This window comes from Garra rufa, chromosome 25 (assembly GCF_049309525.1).
Source record: "Garra rufa chromosome 25, GarRuf1.0, whole genome shotgun sequence".
NCBI classification, from domain to species: Eukaryota; Metazoa; Chordata; class Actinopteri; order Cypriniformes; family Cyprinidae; genus Garra; species Garra rufa.
This window is the reverse complement of record NC_133385.1, coordinates 7,198,702-7,213,910: the sequence shown is the minus strand read 5'-3', so window position 1 is coordinate 7,213,910 and position 15,209 is coordinate 7,198,702. Positions and strand designations below refer to the sequence as shown.

Genomic DNA, 15,209 nt, shown 5'->3' with positions numbered 1-15,209 from the left:
TTCACCTTGATAGTTTAACGCGGATGTATACCGAATATGGTCGCGCGTTTAAGTCTCCTCCACCAAAACACAGACAGGATCGCGTCGTCCTCCATTCATGAAAACAGAATCTACTATAGCGCGAAATGCCACGTAAATTCGTCGTTTTTTGGATTCATAAATCAAATGTTGCTCTGTCACTTAATTCAAATCGCGATATGGACTAGTGTATGTGAAAACTGAAATGCAAAAAGACCGTTTTAATATGAATCTGATATGTTCCGTTTGCCTAGCTGTATGTATGCATTGCAGAGACGAGCTTTTACTACACGCATACTGAAACACACGTGACGCTCCCGGTAATTTTTGGCATTTTCATCTCACATGAACAAATAAACTCAATCTCCCAAACTGCTGTGAGTGTCACTTTTACCGTTTCATTTAAGAAAACTAGCATCATATCATACTGTATGACACAGAAACTTCATGGCAACCTGTCAAAATAAAAGTACGGTGTAACATGTAATGGGTTGGGTAGGTGTTGACGTTAAAAAAACACAATCTAATAGGTAGAAAAAATAATTTCATTGTTAGTTAGTTAGTAAACACAAGTACATCTAATTGAACATAATTTATTTTCATCAACAAATTATCATAGAACAGCTTTATGAGCTTTATGATCCATTCTCAAAGACTTACTTTTAGTCATTATTTGGGTAGCACACATATTCTGAATGCCTTCAGCAGAATTCAAATTAGCCATTTTAATCTAGATTAATCTAGATTAATTCCAAGATTTAATCTAGATTAATCTAGATTAAAAAAATTAATCTATGCCCACCCCTAATATAAATTAATATATATTTTTGATATTAATATTTTTATTGTGTGGTAACCGTTTTATAAAAGCAATAAGGTACTTGAGGCCGTGCTGTATCGTGAATAAATCACGGCTGAAGGGGTTGCAGGCACTCCGCTTCGCGTCATGCCTAACAACGCCCTTCAGCCGTGATTTATTCACGATACAGCACGGCCTCTCGTACCTTATTGCTTAATTAAATACTCATTAGGCTAAATATTCATTAACCGATTTGCATCATTTTGATCTAATACAAATATTTAGGGATGTACTTTGTAGCACTGCGTGAATTAAAGGGTCTTTTCTTTTTTCAAAGTAGATCTAGACCAGTGTGCGAATTATACCTTGACAATCGGGGGGACAGCTTTTTATAGTTGTTTTTGTACAAGCGTCTACTACAAAATAGATATTGTGTGCAAAACTAATATATATGTGATATGTTAAATACTAGACATGCAGTTTGCTTTTCCAACGAGCATTATCCAGGGTTCAACGCTAAGGATTTTTTCTACTTCTTCACTTGCCCTGCCAAAATTTTCACTGGCCCAACCAAAAAAAAAAAAAAAAAAAGTTAATAGTTATTTCTTAGCCACATTTTAAATAATGTGTCAAAAGCCAAATATAACTGTATATTTCCTTAAATACAGTTGACAATTTAAAAAATGTATAATTGTGATGTAACTAAATTTATGCACAACAGTATGTCCAGGTTGATGGTCCCAGATCAGCAGTTAACTACATAAATGGAGGACTCCTATTAAAGGAATGTTGTTGCAAAGAAGAAAATTAAACAATATTAGTAAATAGAGTGTTATTAAGCAGAATTTATGTTAAAAGTTTTGTTTTTACGGTGGTCGTCCATGAATTATTTTTTACTTTTGTTTTTACATTTTCATATGTTTAATTAGACTCAGGTGCCATGAGTGCAATCAAATTCATAAATTCATGTTATACAATTTTGAATACAGATATCTGCCAGCAGGTGGCGGCAAGAGACTGATTTAATTACTCTATCATATTATTAATTTGATCCGTTCGAACGGATGGTTCATTCGGGAATAAAGCAAGCGACTCTTAATGAATGGGAAATTGAATCATTTTACTAGATTCGTTTAAAAACGCAAGTTCATTCATAAACGAAACACCGCTGTTTGAATGGAGATGCGCAGCGGCTAAGTTGTGACTTGTTTCAGACTACTTTTGACGACGAAACAGAGCAAAATCAGGCATATGTTACCTGTCTACGATCCTGTCTACTGTCCCGTGCGTCTCGCACGCTGACCCCGGGCCATCGGGCAGTCCTTATCGTCGAGCCCTGATTATCAGTAACGTATATAGGCAGAATGCACATAGAGGGGAACATTGAGCGGGTGTGTCGCCGTGCAGTGATGATGGAGACAGGGGGAGAGAGTGAAACCAGCGCGATCGCAGCTGAGGAACAAGCCGCTAGAGAGGGCAGCTGCCTCGTGACGTTTTGTCGTTACCTGGGCGGGCCGCCCAAGTAAAGTCTATGTATGGGAAACGCTGGGTAAGAAGTTCACATACCTATTTGACTGATAAATTGATGATTATGAAAGATCGCGTTTACTCTTTCACAGTTTAACTTCCGAGCATAGACGTCTATTACAAATACAAAACATGAGTGATAGGTGGTCTAATTTTACTTTACTTTTAGGCAATGTTTGAAAAGTATATAAGTGGCATTACAAGAAACGGTGTCTTAACACTCACCGTGTCTCAGCAGACTGAATTTTCCCGTTTAGGCTGCTGGGGCGATTGGTATGAACCATTATAGGGGTGGTCACAGGTTAATTTTATATTTATATTAATTTACTATTTTTACTATGAGTAATATTTAAGATACAGATCAGTGCGTACTATTTACCACTATTTAAAAGGAAGACACTTTTCTTTAATCCATAATCACTCAAATTTAAACAAAGGATTGAAATATTTCACTTTGTGTTTAGTTAACTAATATAAGTTTCACTTTTTGAAACTAATTATTGAAATAAACATACTTTTCCTCGATATTCAAATTTTTTGGCACATACCTTTTTTCCTGAGTAAACGACGAGCGCCACCATTACGAATTCTAACGTCAGATTGGATGCTCTTCTGTCCCGGTCTCCACAAGAACCCATTCAAATAGCATCCATCTGTTTTTAATGCATTTACACACTCGTTAAACTTTGAGAAGTAAGGCACTGACAAATGACGGTCACTGCGACATTGCAAAGTGATGGTGCTATAGATAAAACTTTTTAATAGGTTTAAGATTAGATTAACAGCTCTGAATATAGGCTACTTTGACTAGAAACACTGGAGACTGGAAATGTAAAGTATTCTTCAGGTTAAGAGTCGAGCGTAACTTCCGCCTTCAGGAAAACTGACTGAGAGAAAGCAGGTGAACAAAACAAAATTAAAGAGTAAATGTTATACGCACACATTTTGACAGATCTAACAGACTACGAGCTCAGATGAATCTTACGGCTTTGAAAACAACAAAAGAAGAGACACAGACCAGTTCTTGTGTATAATATCCAGGTAGCTCTTTATTGTACTACTGACAAAACAAATGTCAGAGGTTTAAACCAGACGGCATTCATTCATGTCACAAACCTTTTAATATAGACTATTTAGACATGGATCTCCTCCGTGAAGGGCAGCGTTTTCCCCTTCACCATCATGATGTCAGCGGTGTGCGGGGCTCAGGACAGACTTAAATATAGAAAACAGGAGGTGTGCTGCGGCTGGGTCGAGGGGGAAGGTGAGCGATCGTTCGATCCCGCTGGCTGTTTTTACTCGGTGAGGCCGAGCTTCTTTTTGAGGGACTCGGGCATCTCGGGGGGAGGAGGGCGGGGCAGGCGGAAGTACACCTTCACAGAGTCGTAGATGAACCACTGCAGGGCCGTCAGGGTACCGATCATGATGATACGGGCGACGAGTCCCTTCCAGACACCTGAAAAACACAACACAACATTTTTAGCTTTTATTGCTTTAATACGCATCTGTACCAGGGCTCGAAAAATCGCTAGTCCGACGTCCCGGGGCTATTGTGTTTCCAGTCGGGCTACCAACATGTTTGACCAGCCTGTCCGACGGGCTATCCTCACTGCAAAAAAATGCTTTTCTTACTTAGATTTTTTGTCTTGTTTCCAGCCAAAATATCTAAAAATTCTTAAATCAGGAAGGATTTTCTAGACAAGAAAAAGTTAGTCTTGTTTTTAGTAAAAACAAGTCAAAACCAGTTTTTGCTTAAAACAAGCAAAATAATCTGCCAATGGGGTAAGAAAAATAATCTAGTTGTCTGCTTGAAATAAGATTTTTTTTCTTACCCCATTGGCAGATTATTTTGCTTGTTTTAAGCAAAAACTCACTTAATTTTGACTTGTTTTTACTAAAAACAAGACAATAACTTTTTCTTGTCTAGAAAATCCTTCCTGATTCAAGAATTTTTAGATATTTTGGCTGGAAACAAGACAAAAATTCTAAGTAAGAAAAGCATTTTTTGCAGTGCTGAAGGAGAGGGCTCCTGCAGGTCCTTAAAAACTCCTCAATTTAGTTGTATCAAATTTAAGGCCATAAAAAGTTGTAAATATGTTAAATAGTAAAAGAAGAGGATTAATTATAATTTTAAGAGGTCTTACATTTGGGGACAGAAAGACGAGAATCGCGATAGGGCTGGATAAAACTTTAAGAGGCAATGATGTCATTGAGTAAATATGCACGCTGCACGTTTCAAAGTCAAAACGCTGCAATGATGTCTTTATATGAATGTATCTGAAGGGAACTGACTGTCCTCAGAAACGTATCGTTGGCATTTTCATTTCATGCCTGATAAAACGGCGTTAATGCTGCTTTGCTAACAGCCGTTACTGGAGAAACCGTAGTATTTCAGCGCTCCTAAAGCACCCCCTCGTGACAATCAATTTGCACGTCCAAATTTTCAGCTGTTTTTTGGTCAGATTATTGCAAATCTCGACCAATGTTTTTTTATGCAGCAAACACACAGTTGTAAATGTGAAAGTTAATGTGCTTTCTAAAAATCTAAACAATTAAGAAAGTTAGATTTATGTTTTAAATAAATATAATACATTATTAGAGGTCGACCGATCTATCGGTTTTGCCGATTAATCGGCACGGATAGTTGATTGGCCGACCTATCGGTTATCGGCAAAAATCCTTGCCGATAGTTTTTCCGGGTTGCGTTCTTTGCTGAAGCGGCTCATGCTCCGTTGTCATAGAGTATGAGAGGTTAAGCCCCAGACCAATGTTTAATGTCAGGATTGTTACAATATATTTGTATTGGTTTATATCCAGCTGGTCATATTCTTAGCCAGCAAAATTGCAGATTTAAAGACGTGACATGAGAAAGCAAACTGTGAGTCACAGCGCGCCATAGTTTTACAGATTACATATCTGTCCCAAATCATTGTTAATGTTCATAAAGACTTGACCCTGGGCTGGAATATTGAGTATTGTGCATTTAAGCAAAATATTTTTTTTTATTTCTGTAGCTCTAATAATATCTGTATGCTTCATATAGAGCTATAATTTATGTTTTAGCATTTCGTCCGGCAGCAGAAGCATGGTAGTTACGCACTTAATTTTACAATGCCATTTTCCTGTTCTTATTTTATTTTAATAACTGATCAACAAATATATCTATTAAAAATTAAGATAAAAATGATACAAAACGAAATTCGTTTAAGAAGGGATTTTCCACAAATAAAAACGTACGAAGTGGTCAAAAATTGTGTCTGACCCTCTCCAATTCTCCAGGCGTATTGCCGTCCCATTCATACCACGTCCTTTATGACATTTACAAATTACATAAACTTCTTTCGTAATTAACAGATTAAACTGAAACAAAACAAATAATATTTAAACAGAAATGTAAAACAGAAAAGAAATTATTTCTGAAATGGCTGCAATTAACGATATAGATAGCACTTTCTCTTTCCGTTCGATCTGTTCTTTTGCCGCTTTTTGATCATTCTTGAAGTAAACATTTGCCCGTTTGGTGATTAAATAAACTGTTTTAGATTTATGCTTGAACTACGCAACATGTCCTGTGCGTGTTTGATACCTGCAAGTTATCCGCGCAACGCAGCGCTGCACTTTTGTCCGGTTTCATTAAGGGTGGCTAAAAAAAAAAAAAAAAAAGGATTCTCCGATGCATTGCAATCCTTTCTTCAATGAGCTTGTGTTTTTCCCGCATATGGCACGTGTGCGCTGGAGACGCGGCGGGCTTCATTGCACAGGATTTGCACTGTGAGCTACGTGTGCATTGTTTGACAGTGTGAGCTTTCAACCGCAGTTTTTTACTTAACATATGCCTTCATTTCTGCCGTTTGTAATGCAGTACTATTAGATGCACAAAACTCGCGCACTGACAGACTTTCACTTGTGCTTTGGGTTTGTTCGTCCTGAAAAGTTCGATTTCGGATGCGGTTAAATGCACTTGCATTTTCGAATACTTTTATACGAAACTGATGTACAGTACAGTTATGTTTTCAGAGCAGGACAAAAAAATCTGATATATTTAAATAGATCTGTGCATTCGCTTTAATAAAGCCTGTTAAAGAAGCTACTGTCTACGGTCTCATCAGTAATAATCAAATGATAAAGAAAAAAGAACACTTATTTTAAATAAGTAATTGTTTAAAAAAGTAGCCTGCTTATATAATGGAAAAATCAATTTGATATAAAATGTAAATGAAAATGTAGCCATGTGCAGTAATATTGAAAACTGAGAATGTGACGAATGGTTATATTTAGTTGATATTGAAAATCGTAATTAAATTGAATATTAATTTTAAGATGTAGGCCTACTGACATACAGAGATTCCAAATATAAACAAAAAGCATAAAACCTGCAATTTTACATATTGTTAAAATGTAAAGGTTTCCACCCCTTTACAATGAAATTGATGAAAGCTATAGAATAGTGTTGTTCCTTGTTAGAGTCTGTTAATTTCAACATTTACTGTAATATTGTTAAATTTTGAAGTTTATTTTGTTAACATTAATGAACTATGAAATAACTTTAATGATCAATATATAATTAATATTAATATTTTTTATTCATTTACAAAGTATGGTTTAGTATTTTATTTTAAATAGTAGAGCACTATTTTAGTTGCCGTTCAGTATCCATTTTCAGAAACTATCGGTTAATTAATTGGTATCGGCCAGTGTGGTCCAACCTAGCTATCGGTATCGGTAAAAACCAATATCGGTCGACCTCTATACATTATATACTTGATTTATCCCTTTTAATGGTATAAAGGCTGAAATGCCATTGCATAAGATTTTCTTGTGAAAAAACTGTATCTGAACTGTAAATTATGTAATTTTATGCCTTAATATGGCTTAATACCGTACATCGTCCAACCCCTCTCATACTGTTCATTTTACTTGTGCAGCTCTTAAAAAGAGTCATAAATTGCCTTAAATTGATATTTCAAAATTCTGCAGACACACTGTAAATAGTGAAATAAAATGCATTCCTTGATATTTGTGTATTGAAAATATTTGATTGACATTTAGACTCCTATCTAATTAAAAAAAATTATTTGGGCTAGTTAAAATAATTTTCGGGCTACCAAAATCTGAAGAGTACCTGCCCGAAGGGCTACCAGAGATTCAGAAATTTTGCGAGGCCTCTGTACTTTAACTCAAGTACTTGACTTCGTCCACCACTGATTGACAAAAACTCTTTTTATTACAGTTTGTCCACTCTCCAGCTGTTCTGCCCTGGTGTTTTCCTGTGCAGGATCAGGGCAGAGAGGATGCTGGGTAAGCAGGTAGACTGATCTCACACGCCAATGACTCAAGCACCTCCGACTGTACAGCCGTAAAGCTGTTGGGAGCCTCAGACCCGATCCTGCCGCTCCCAGAGAGAGAACACCACAGAACCGGAGCAGAGAAACTCCCCAGAGGTGGATCTAAGGAACGTGTTGATCAGGTTGTAAAAGAAAAATTGTAACGCAATAAATCTCACCCTTCGGTCCAAGCTTCTTGAGGACTTGCACGGCTGTGCTTCCCTTCTCTTTGTTCAAGACGGACACGACAGAGTCAGCAGGGTGAGACACGATGGCGCAGAACACACCGGCTACAAGATAGAAGAAAAACATGCATCACAAGTCTGATCTGAAGAACCCACATCTGCAAAAGTACAGCGCTGATAAATGTAAAACTTCCACAAATTTCTAGAAATTAAAAAAAAAAAAAAGTAATAGTTTTATCATATTAATACAGAATGAATAATAAAAAAGTAAAACAATAAACATAGTAATATAAATCAATATTTGTAAAATTAGGTAAAAAAAAAAAAACCTAAATGAAATGTTTTACATTAACCACTAATGATAAAATTAATATAATAAAGGCATTATAACAGCAATTCTTATATTTATTATTATTATTAAACAAAATATAATATGAACTAAATTAAAAATGTTCTATTTTTTTATGGATTATTATTATGAAGAATAATAATATTGATTTGATCCAATTTAAAACGAAGATAATTAAGACTACTAGAAACAATATTGATTAGATTTAAAACTAATCACTAATAATAATATAATTTTAGATTTGGCTATATATTATAATTAATTACTATTTATTATTAAACAAAACATAACATTTATTTTTTATATTTTATTTTCGATTAATATTACTAGAAATATTGATTTGATTTAAAACTAAGATAAATTACTAAATATAATTTCACAAGTATTATTTTAGATTTATATTACTATATACTGTTATTACTGATTATGGTTATTTAATTTGATTTAGTATATTTAGTTATTTAATACAGTAATAAAAAAACTATTGTACAATGTTTAAACCAAATCAATATTTTTTAAATCAAAAATAAGCGTTTTACATTAAATACTACAATAATAAAATTATAACTATTAATGCATTTATAACAACTTCACACTTTTTACTATTATTATGATTATATTTAATATGTCACAAATATTTGTTTATTTTACTATATACTTTTATTACTAACTATTATATTATATTTTAAAATGTAATTTCACAAATATTATAGATAAATACTGTTATTAACAATAATAATAATTATTATTATTATTATAAATAAGAGCCATATCTAGTTTGTTTTAAATATTATTATTATTATTATTATTATTAAATATAATTTCACAAATACCTTCAGTTTATATTACTATATACTTACTACTGTTTTTATTATCATTTTATTTAGTGTAATTTCTCCAATATTATATTTATCTATATACTATTATTAACATTACAATAATAATAATAATAATTAATATTATTATTATTATTATTATAAATAAGACATATTTAGTTTGTTTTAGATTTTATTTTTGAGTATTATTAGGAACAATATTGATTTGATGTAAAACCTGACACTATTATGATTATTTAATATAATTTCAGAAATATTTTAGGTTTATATTATTATATACACTTATTACTACTATTATTATATTATTATTTTAGTGTAATTTCACAAATATTTTAGATTTATATTACTGTTATAACTACTACTACTACTACTACTACTAATAATAATAATAATAATAATAATAATAATAATAATAATATTATTATTATTAATGAGCCAAATTAAAAAAGCAAAAATAATCTCCAGAGATCAGGCTCACCGATGTAACCAGCGACGAAGGTGACGACCAGTTGTTCGGGTTTGGAGCATTCGCTGCGGGGTTTGGGCACCACAAACTTGTAGAGCAACTCAACGGTGCGCTCGAAGCAGGCGAACTTCATCATGGTGTAGGGGATCTGTCTCATCCACAGAGGAACCACACCTTTGTAGAACCTGCCAGAACATTCACAAACCTTATAAGCACTTGTCCAAGAGTTACAGGTCAATATTAAAGGGCCTATGAGTTCATTTAAAGAGTTTGTCCGCTCTCCAGCTGTTCTGCTCTGGTTATTTTCCTGTGAAGGATCAAGGCAGAGAGGATGCTGGGTAAGCAGGTAGACTGATCTCACACGCCAATGACTCAAGCACCTCCGACTGTACAGCCGTAAAGCTGTTGGGAGCCTCAGACCCGATCCTGCCGCTCCCAGAGAGAGAACACGACAGAACCGGAGCAGAGAAACTCCCCAGAGGTGGATCTAAGGAACGTGTTGAGCTTCAAATAGGCTTGAAGTGCAGGATACTCACGCCCAGAGTCCTTCCTCGGCGTACATCTTGGGGGCACATTCTCTCAGGGTGTTGGCATAGCCAGGCTGAGTCTGGATACGCACTTTACACGCCTCCATAGGGGCCAGAGCGATATCTGCGAAGAACTCAGCGCTGGCAGAAGCAGCCAGATACAGAGAGGTTCTCCACAAGTATGTGTTTTCCTGAGAAGAGAGGAAGAACACATGAGCATCAGCCAGTGGAGAAAGACTGCATGGTACAGGTCTGCATTCCCGACCAATTTTTTTGCCACGCGGGAATTATTAAAATAGCTGCTATACAATTGTTTGTAATACAATCTGTCAAATAATTTTTATATATTTTTTATTTTAAGTTTATATACAAATTTAAAAGTTATATTAACAACTTAATTACCATTTACACATTTGCAAAAATGAACAAATTGATATACAACGTAAATGTATTATTTGTATATAAATACTAGGGATGTCACAATACTCAATATAATATTGAACCGTTCGGTACGACATCCACGGTTCAATACGCGCTTGTGAATTGCGGTTTTTCGGTTTTGCATCTAAATATCTTCCTTCCTTTTATTTCTCTTGGAATTTGCTGTATGTTTGCCCAGGATTTCATGTGCTGAAATGAGAAAACGCTTCCCCTCTTATATATTTGAAAAAAATAACGCAACACGCAGAGCATCTTCCATTCTAATGCAATGATAAGCCAAAGTTATAAAAACAAGTCACAAAAACATTATAACTTGTTTTTAATTCACATCAGTCATCAGTCGAGTGTTTGAAATAACTTCCGTATGTTGTGATCTGATGTGGATTCTCATCACAGAATGAGGCAGACGATAAATTCTACACTCATATTCAATGTATGTCGATTAGCAATGGCTTATGAAAATACCCGAGACGGCTTGAAGAACACAGATAAACCATATATTATTGCAGACGAGTGTTTATTGTCCTTAGATTTTATAATTCAAAACGTTTACCGTTATATCTTGTTTTTAATAAGTTACAGCAATAGCGATGCTTTTATCCATATTGGAGAAGCTGGAACGTAACGTTATTAGCGCTACTTCTTTGATGCATATGACATGTTTTTTTTTTTTATGCACAAGGGCGCCCTCTGGCATCCAGTATGAATGAAACCCATTCTATTTTGCATAAAAATCTAAAAAAAATATACCTCTCTCAAAAGAAAAATTAAGCAGACACATACTAAACCACACTTTATCTAGTGTGCAGAGGTTTACACGAGTATTTTGTTAATTTGTTCCAAAAAAACCCACATTGAAGTGGCAAGATATCAGAACCGAACCGAAAACCGGTTAAAAACCGAGGTACGTATTGAACCGTGGACTAACTGTATTGTTGCATCCCTAATAAATACCATTATGAATTAATATTTAATGAATAAATATAAATTATAATTGTTAAAATAGTTAAGATAAATGTATTAAATTAAGTTGATATTAGAATTTTTTAAACACGTTTAAATAGTAATTAAAAATTACATTTTTAAATTACATACATTCACAAAAATAATTATAATGCATTATGTATACAAATACTTATTTATAATTAATAAAATGAATTGTATTTGTTAAAATAGTATAGATATATGAGGGTTTATAATTTGTTTTAAATAAATATATAATTGGAAATTTTTAAATTACAGCATCTGATGTCGTCAATTATATATAATAAATATTTTAAAATGACTAATTAATTGAGTTTAATGTAAAGTACTATGGACAACTACCTGCAACATATCAATTGTCAGAATGCTACCTTACCAACATAATTTACTTTTTCAATTTACAATTTAATTTGAGCTCACCTCTCCTAGCAGGTCACTGTACAGGACCTTAAACACCTCGTAGAAGCCGAACTTGCAGAGCCCCTGCATGGAGTATCCGATAAAGGTGGGCGCCCAACCTTTGGCCAACCCGCGCACACCATCCTCTCTGATTGTGACGGAGAACCCATTGAAGATGCTCTTGTATTTAGCTGGATCCACCTAAACGCAGCATTCTGGTTATTAAAATGACAGTCAGCAAACAATCACAGAGGAACTTCACCAGGAACCGGCTGATTATGAAGGAACACGGTTAATGGTTTCACTTCAAAAATGGCATTTCCATGCTGGATTTCCAAAACAAGACTAATAAATAAAGTAAACCAAATTTTACTTGGATAACATCAGTGGCAGAGCGTCACGGATAGATAAAAAAAAAAACCGAATCACTTTCTAAAGTCATACTACATTCTTTGTTCCATGAAACACAAATGATCCATTTTTAAATTAAAAAAAATTCATGGAAAAAAGCAGCTCGGATATTCTACATAAAATCTCCTTCAGTAGGGGTGTAACAATGTATCATAACACAAATGCAACATATATCATAGTTAGGGAATATTTAGTGCGCATATTTCACACTATATATTTATATTCATCATTACTTTTTTACGTGATAAACATTTAAAGTACTGTTCATCAAAACGCTTAATTTACTATGCTTTACTATGCTAAAATAATTATACAATGACTTGGAAAAACAATACAAATTATACAAGTTAACATTATGAAATGACTTTAAAAATTATTTATATTAAACATTTGTATTTCATTTACTGTACACAAATTACACAAGTTATGAAATACTAGAATACAGATGTTTAAATACACATATACATACATAATATATATATAAAATTAAACATTTGTATTTTCTAGTATTTATTAATAAAAAAACATTACTTTTAATTTATTATACATATTTTGGTAGCACTTTAGAATAGGTAACACCTATTAACTATGACTTATTAGCATGCATATTACTAGAATATTGGCCATTTATTCGTACTAATTAAGCACTTATTAATGTCTTATTCTACATCCCTAATCCTACCCAATACCTTAACCTAACAACTACTTTAACTATTAATAAGCAGCAAATTAGGAATTTATTGAGGGAAAAGTCATAGTTAATAGCGGTTACCTATTCTAAAGTGTTACCCTTATTTGATATTTATACACCTATATTTTTAATAGCGCTACTGTTACTAAATTTAAAATTAAAAACTATTATAAACCACCGGAAATACAAATGATACAAGTTCATATTCTAAAATGACTTAAAATATACATTTGTATTTAATTATACTTTTTTTTTTATACTATCACTTCCAAGTAATAAACAGTTAAAAGTACTGTTCATTAAAATCCTAAATTATTAATAAATGACTTGAAAATACAAATTATACACATTTTATATACATTTTTTAAAACGCAAAATTTACTACGCTAAAATCAGGTCTTAAAAACAAATATAAATATATAAATATATATATATATATATAAATATAAAACATCTGCATGTCGTCATTTCAAATTTTTAACTTGTATACAAATTATACAAGTTAATATTTTGAAACGACAAATACAGATGTTTTATTTTTCAATTATTATACATTCATTTTCTACACTACTCCTTACGTGTGTGAAACAGTTAAGGAACTATTCATTAAAACGCTAAATTTACCATGCTTTACTACACTAAAATTATTATAAAATGTCATTAAAAAAATCATTCTACAAGATAATATTCTGAAATGGCTTAAATATATATTTGTATTAAACATAGAATTTATTATACACATTTACTGCTTTACTTTGCTAAAATTATTAAATTATACAAGTTAATATTCTAAAATGACGTAAAATATATATTTGTTTCAAACATTTGTATTTGTTTATATTTATATTTTTTATACTAGTAATAATAAAAAAAAGTTAAAGTACTGTTCATTAAAACCCTGAATTTACTTTGCAAAGAGTATTAATTTATATATAAAATATATATTTATAAAAACATTTACCATGCTAATATTTGCATTATACGTACTCAAAAGTTTGGACGCACTTCCCCATTCTCTTTAATGGGGAAGTATGTCCAAAGTTTTGACTGGTAGATTCTGTTTGTGTGTGTGTGTGTGTGTGTATAAATGTATATAATAGATATACACACAAGCATAGCAGAAGTGAGATCTTCCGTATCCATGAATAGAGTGACACTTTACCTCTGTTTTGGTATGGTTCAAATGATTACACATCACACTGAATTGTGACATTGTAATTGTTACACCCCTATGTTTCAGTGAAGAAAATGTGGTTCTACTTAGATTTCATTTTATGTTCATTACATATTATTAACCATCTGTTAAGAAGCTTTGTTAGCTGGTTAGTCAAACCACTTCAAAAGTGTTAGTGACCCTTCGCCACGGATGTCATCTCATAATGGTGATGAAGGGGAGGGAAGCGAATACAGACCTGAAGACGGCACTTGACCAAGTCGAGGGGCACGACGGCCGTGTGGGTAATACCACAGCTCAAGATGCCCCCAAACCCGCAGAGGGCGTAGTATTTATTGGAGCCGAACTCGCAGCTATCGCCCGACTCTGTGACGTGAGGGAACACAGGAACACACACACATGCTCATGCATCACAACACGACACTTAACATGCTGATGAGGGGTTGCACTGGGGTCGGCTCACACGGACACACTCGGGTGACTCCGGCTAACACTCAAACGGACCTGCAATCGGCACTTGACCAGGTCGAGGGGCACCACGGCTGTGTGTGTGGTGCCACAGCTGAGGATTCCTCCGAAGCCACAGAGGATGAAGTATTTCTGTGAGCCAAACTCACAGCTGTCTCCCTCTGAGGACAAACACGGAATCACGTTCATCCACACAAAGTCTGGGACATTTGCTTGTGGGTTAGTGGAAAACCGCCATGTTGGACTGTGAAGCTTGACCTTTCACCTGCTATCAGGCCAGTCATGAGCTCAAATATGATCAACCTCTGTCCTAATATGTAAAAGGAAGACACTTTTCATTTTAATTAGTGCAGACCAAATTAATTGCATCCAAAATAAAAGTTGTTTACATAATATATGTGCGAGTATTAGGGCTAGTGTTGTCAAAAGTCCCGGTACTTCGGTACCAAGTCGGTACTAAAAAAATTAAAACGTTACGGTACCAGGTTTTCTTAAGTACCGGTGGTACCGACTATCCGGTCAACCCGGTTCTTGATACGCTATACAAAAGGTGCGCTCTCACGCACTGCACAGTTGCGCTCTATTCAGCGGTGCTGCTGATGCCGCGGCT

At 34.0% G+C, this 15,209-nt stretch overlaps 1 protein-coding gene and 2 non-coding genes across 4 annotated transcripts in view; all 3 read right to left on the bottom strand.

Moving 5' to 3' along the window:
* Nucleotides 1-3,365: 3,365 nt before the first annotated feature.
* Nucleotides 3,366-15,209, bottom strand: part of slc25a3b (solute carrier family 25 member 3b) — a 16,610-nt gene continuing 4,766 nt past the window's right edge. Inside the window, exons 3-8 of one of the 2 annotated variants that reach the window (XM_073832002.1) lie at nucleotides 14,636-14,760; nucleotides 11,877-12,056; nucleotides 10,041-10,222; nucleotides 9,517-9,689; nucleotides 7,848-7,958; nucleotides 3,366-3,800 (exon numbers count right to left, since the gene is read on the bottom strand). In XM_073832002.1, coding sequence (XP_073688103.1) covers nucleotides 3,640-3,800; nucleotides 7,848-7,958; nucleotides 9,517-9,689; nucleotides 10,041-10,222; nucleotides 11,877-12,056; nucleotides 14,636-14,760 — 932 coding nt within the window. In that variant the 3' untranslated portion in view covers nucleotides 3,366-3,639. Of the gene's footprint in view, nucleotides 3,801-7,847; nucleotides 7,959-9,516; nucleotides 9,690-10,040; nucleotides 10,223-11,876; nucleotides 12,057-14,369; nucleotides 14,498-14,635; nucleotides 14,761-15,209 lie in introns of both variants that reach the window. The other variant, XM_073832001.1, reaches the window with a different exon arrangement.
* Nucleotides 7,575-7,805, bottom strand: LOC141302215 (small nucleolar RNA SNORA53). The gene has a single exon (XR_012342324.1). It is a non-coding gene; the product is annotated as a small nucleolar RNA SNORA53 (small nucleolar RNA).
* On the bottom strand, nucleotides 9,774-10,005 carry LOC141302216 (small nucleolar RNA SNORA53). The gene has a single exon (XR_012342325.1). It is a non-coding gene; the product is annotated as a small nucleolar RNA SNORA53 (small nucleolar RNA).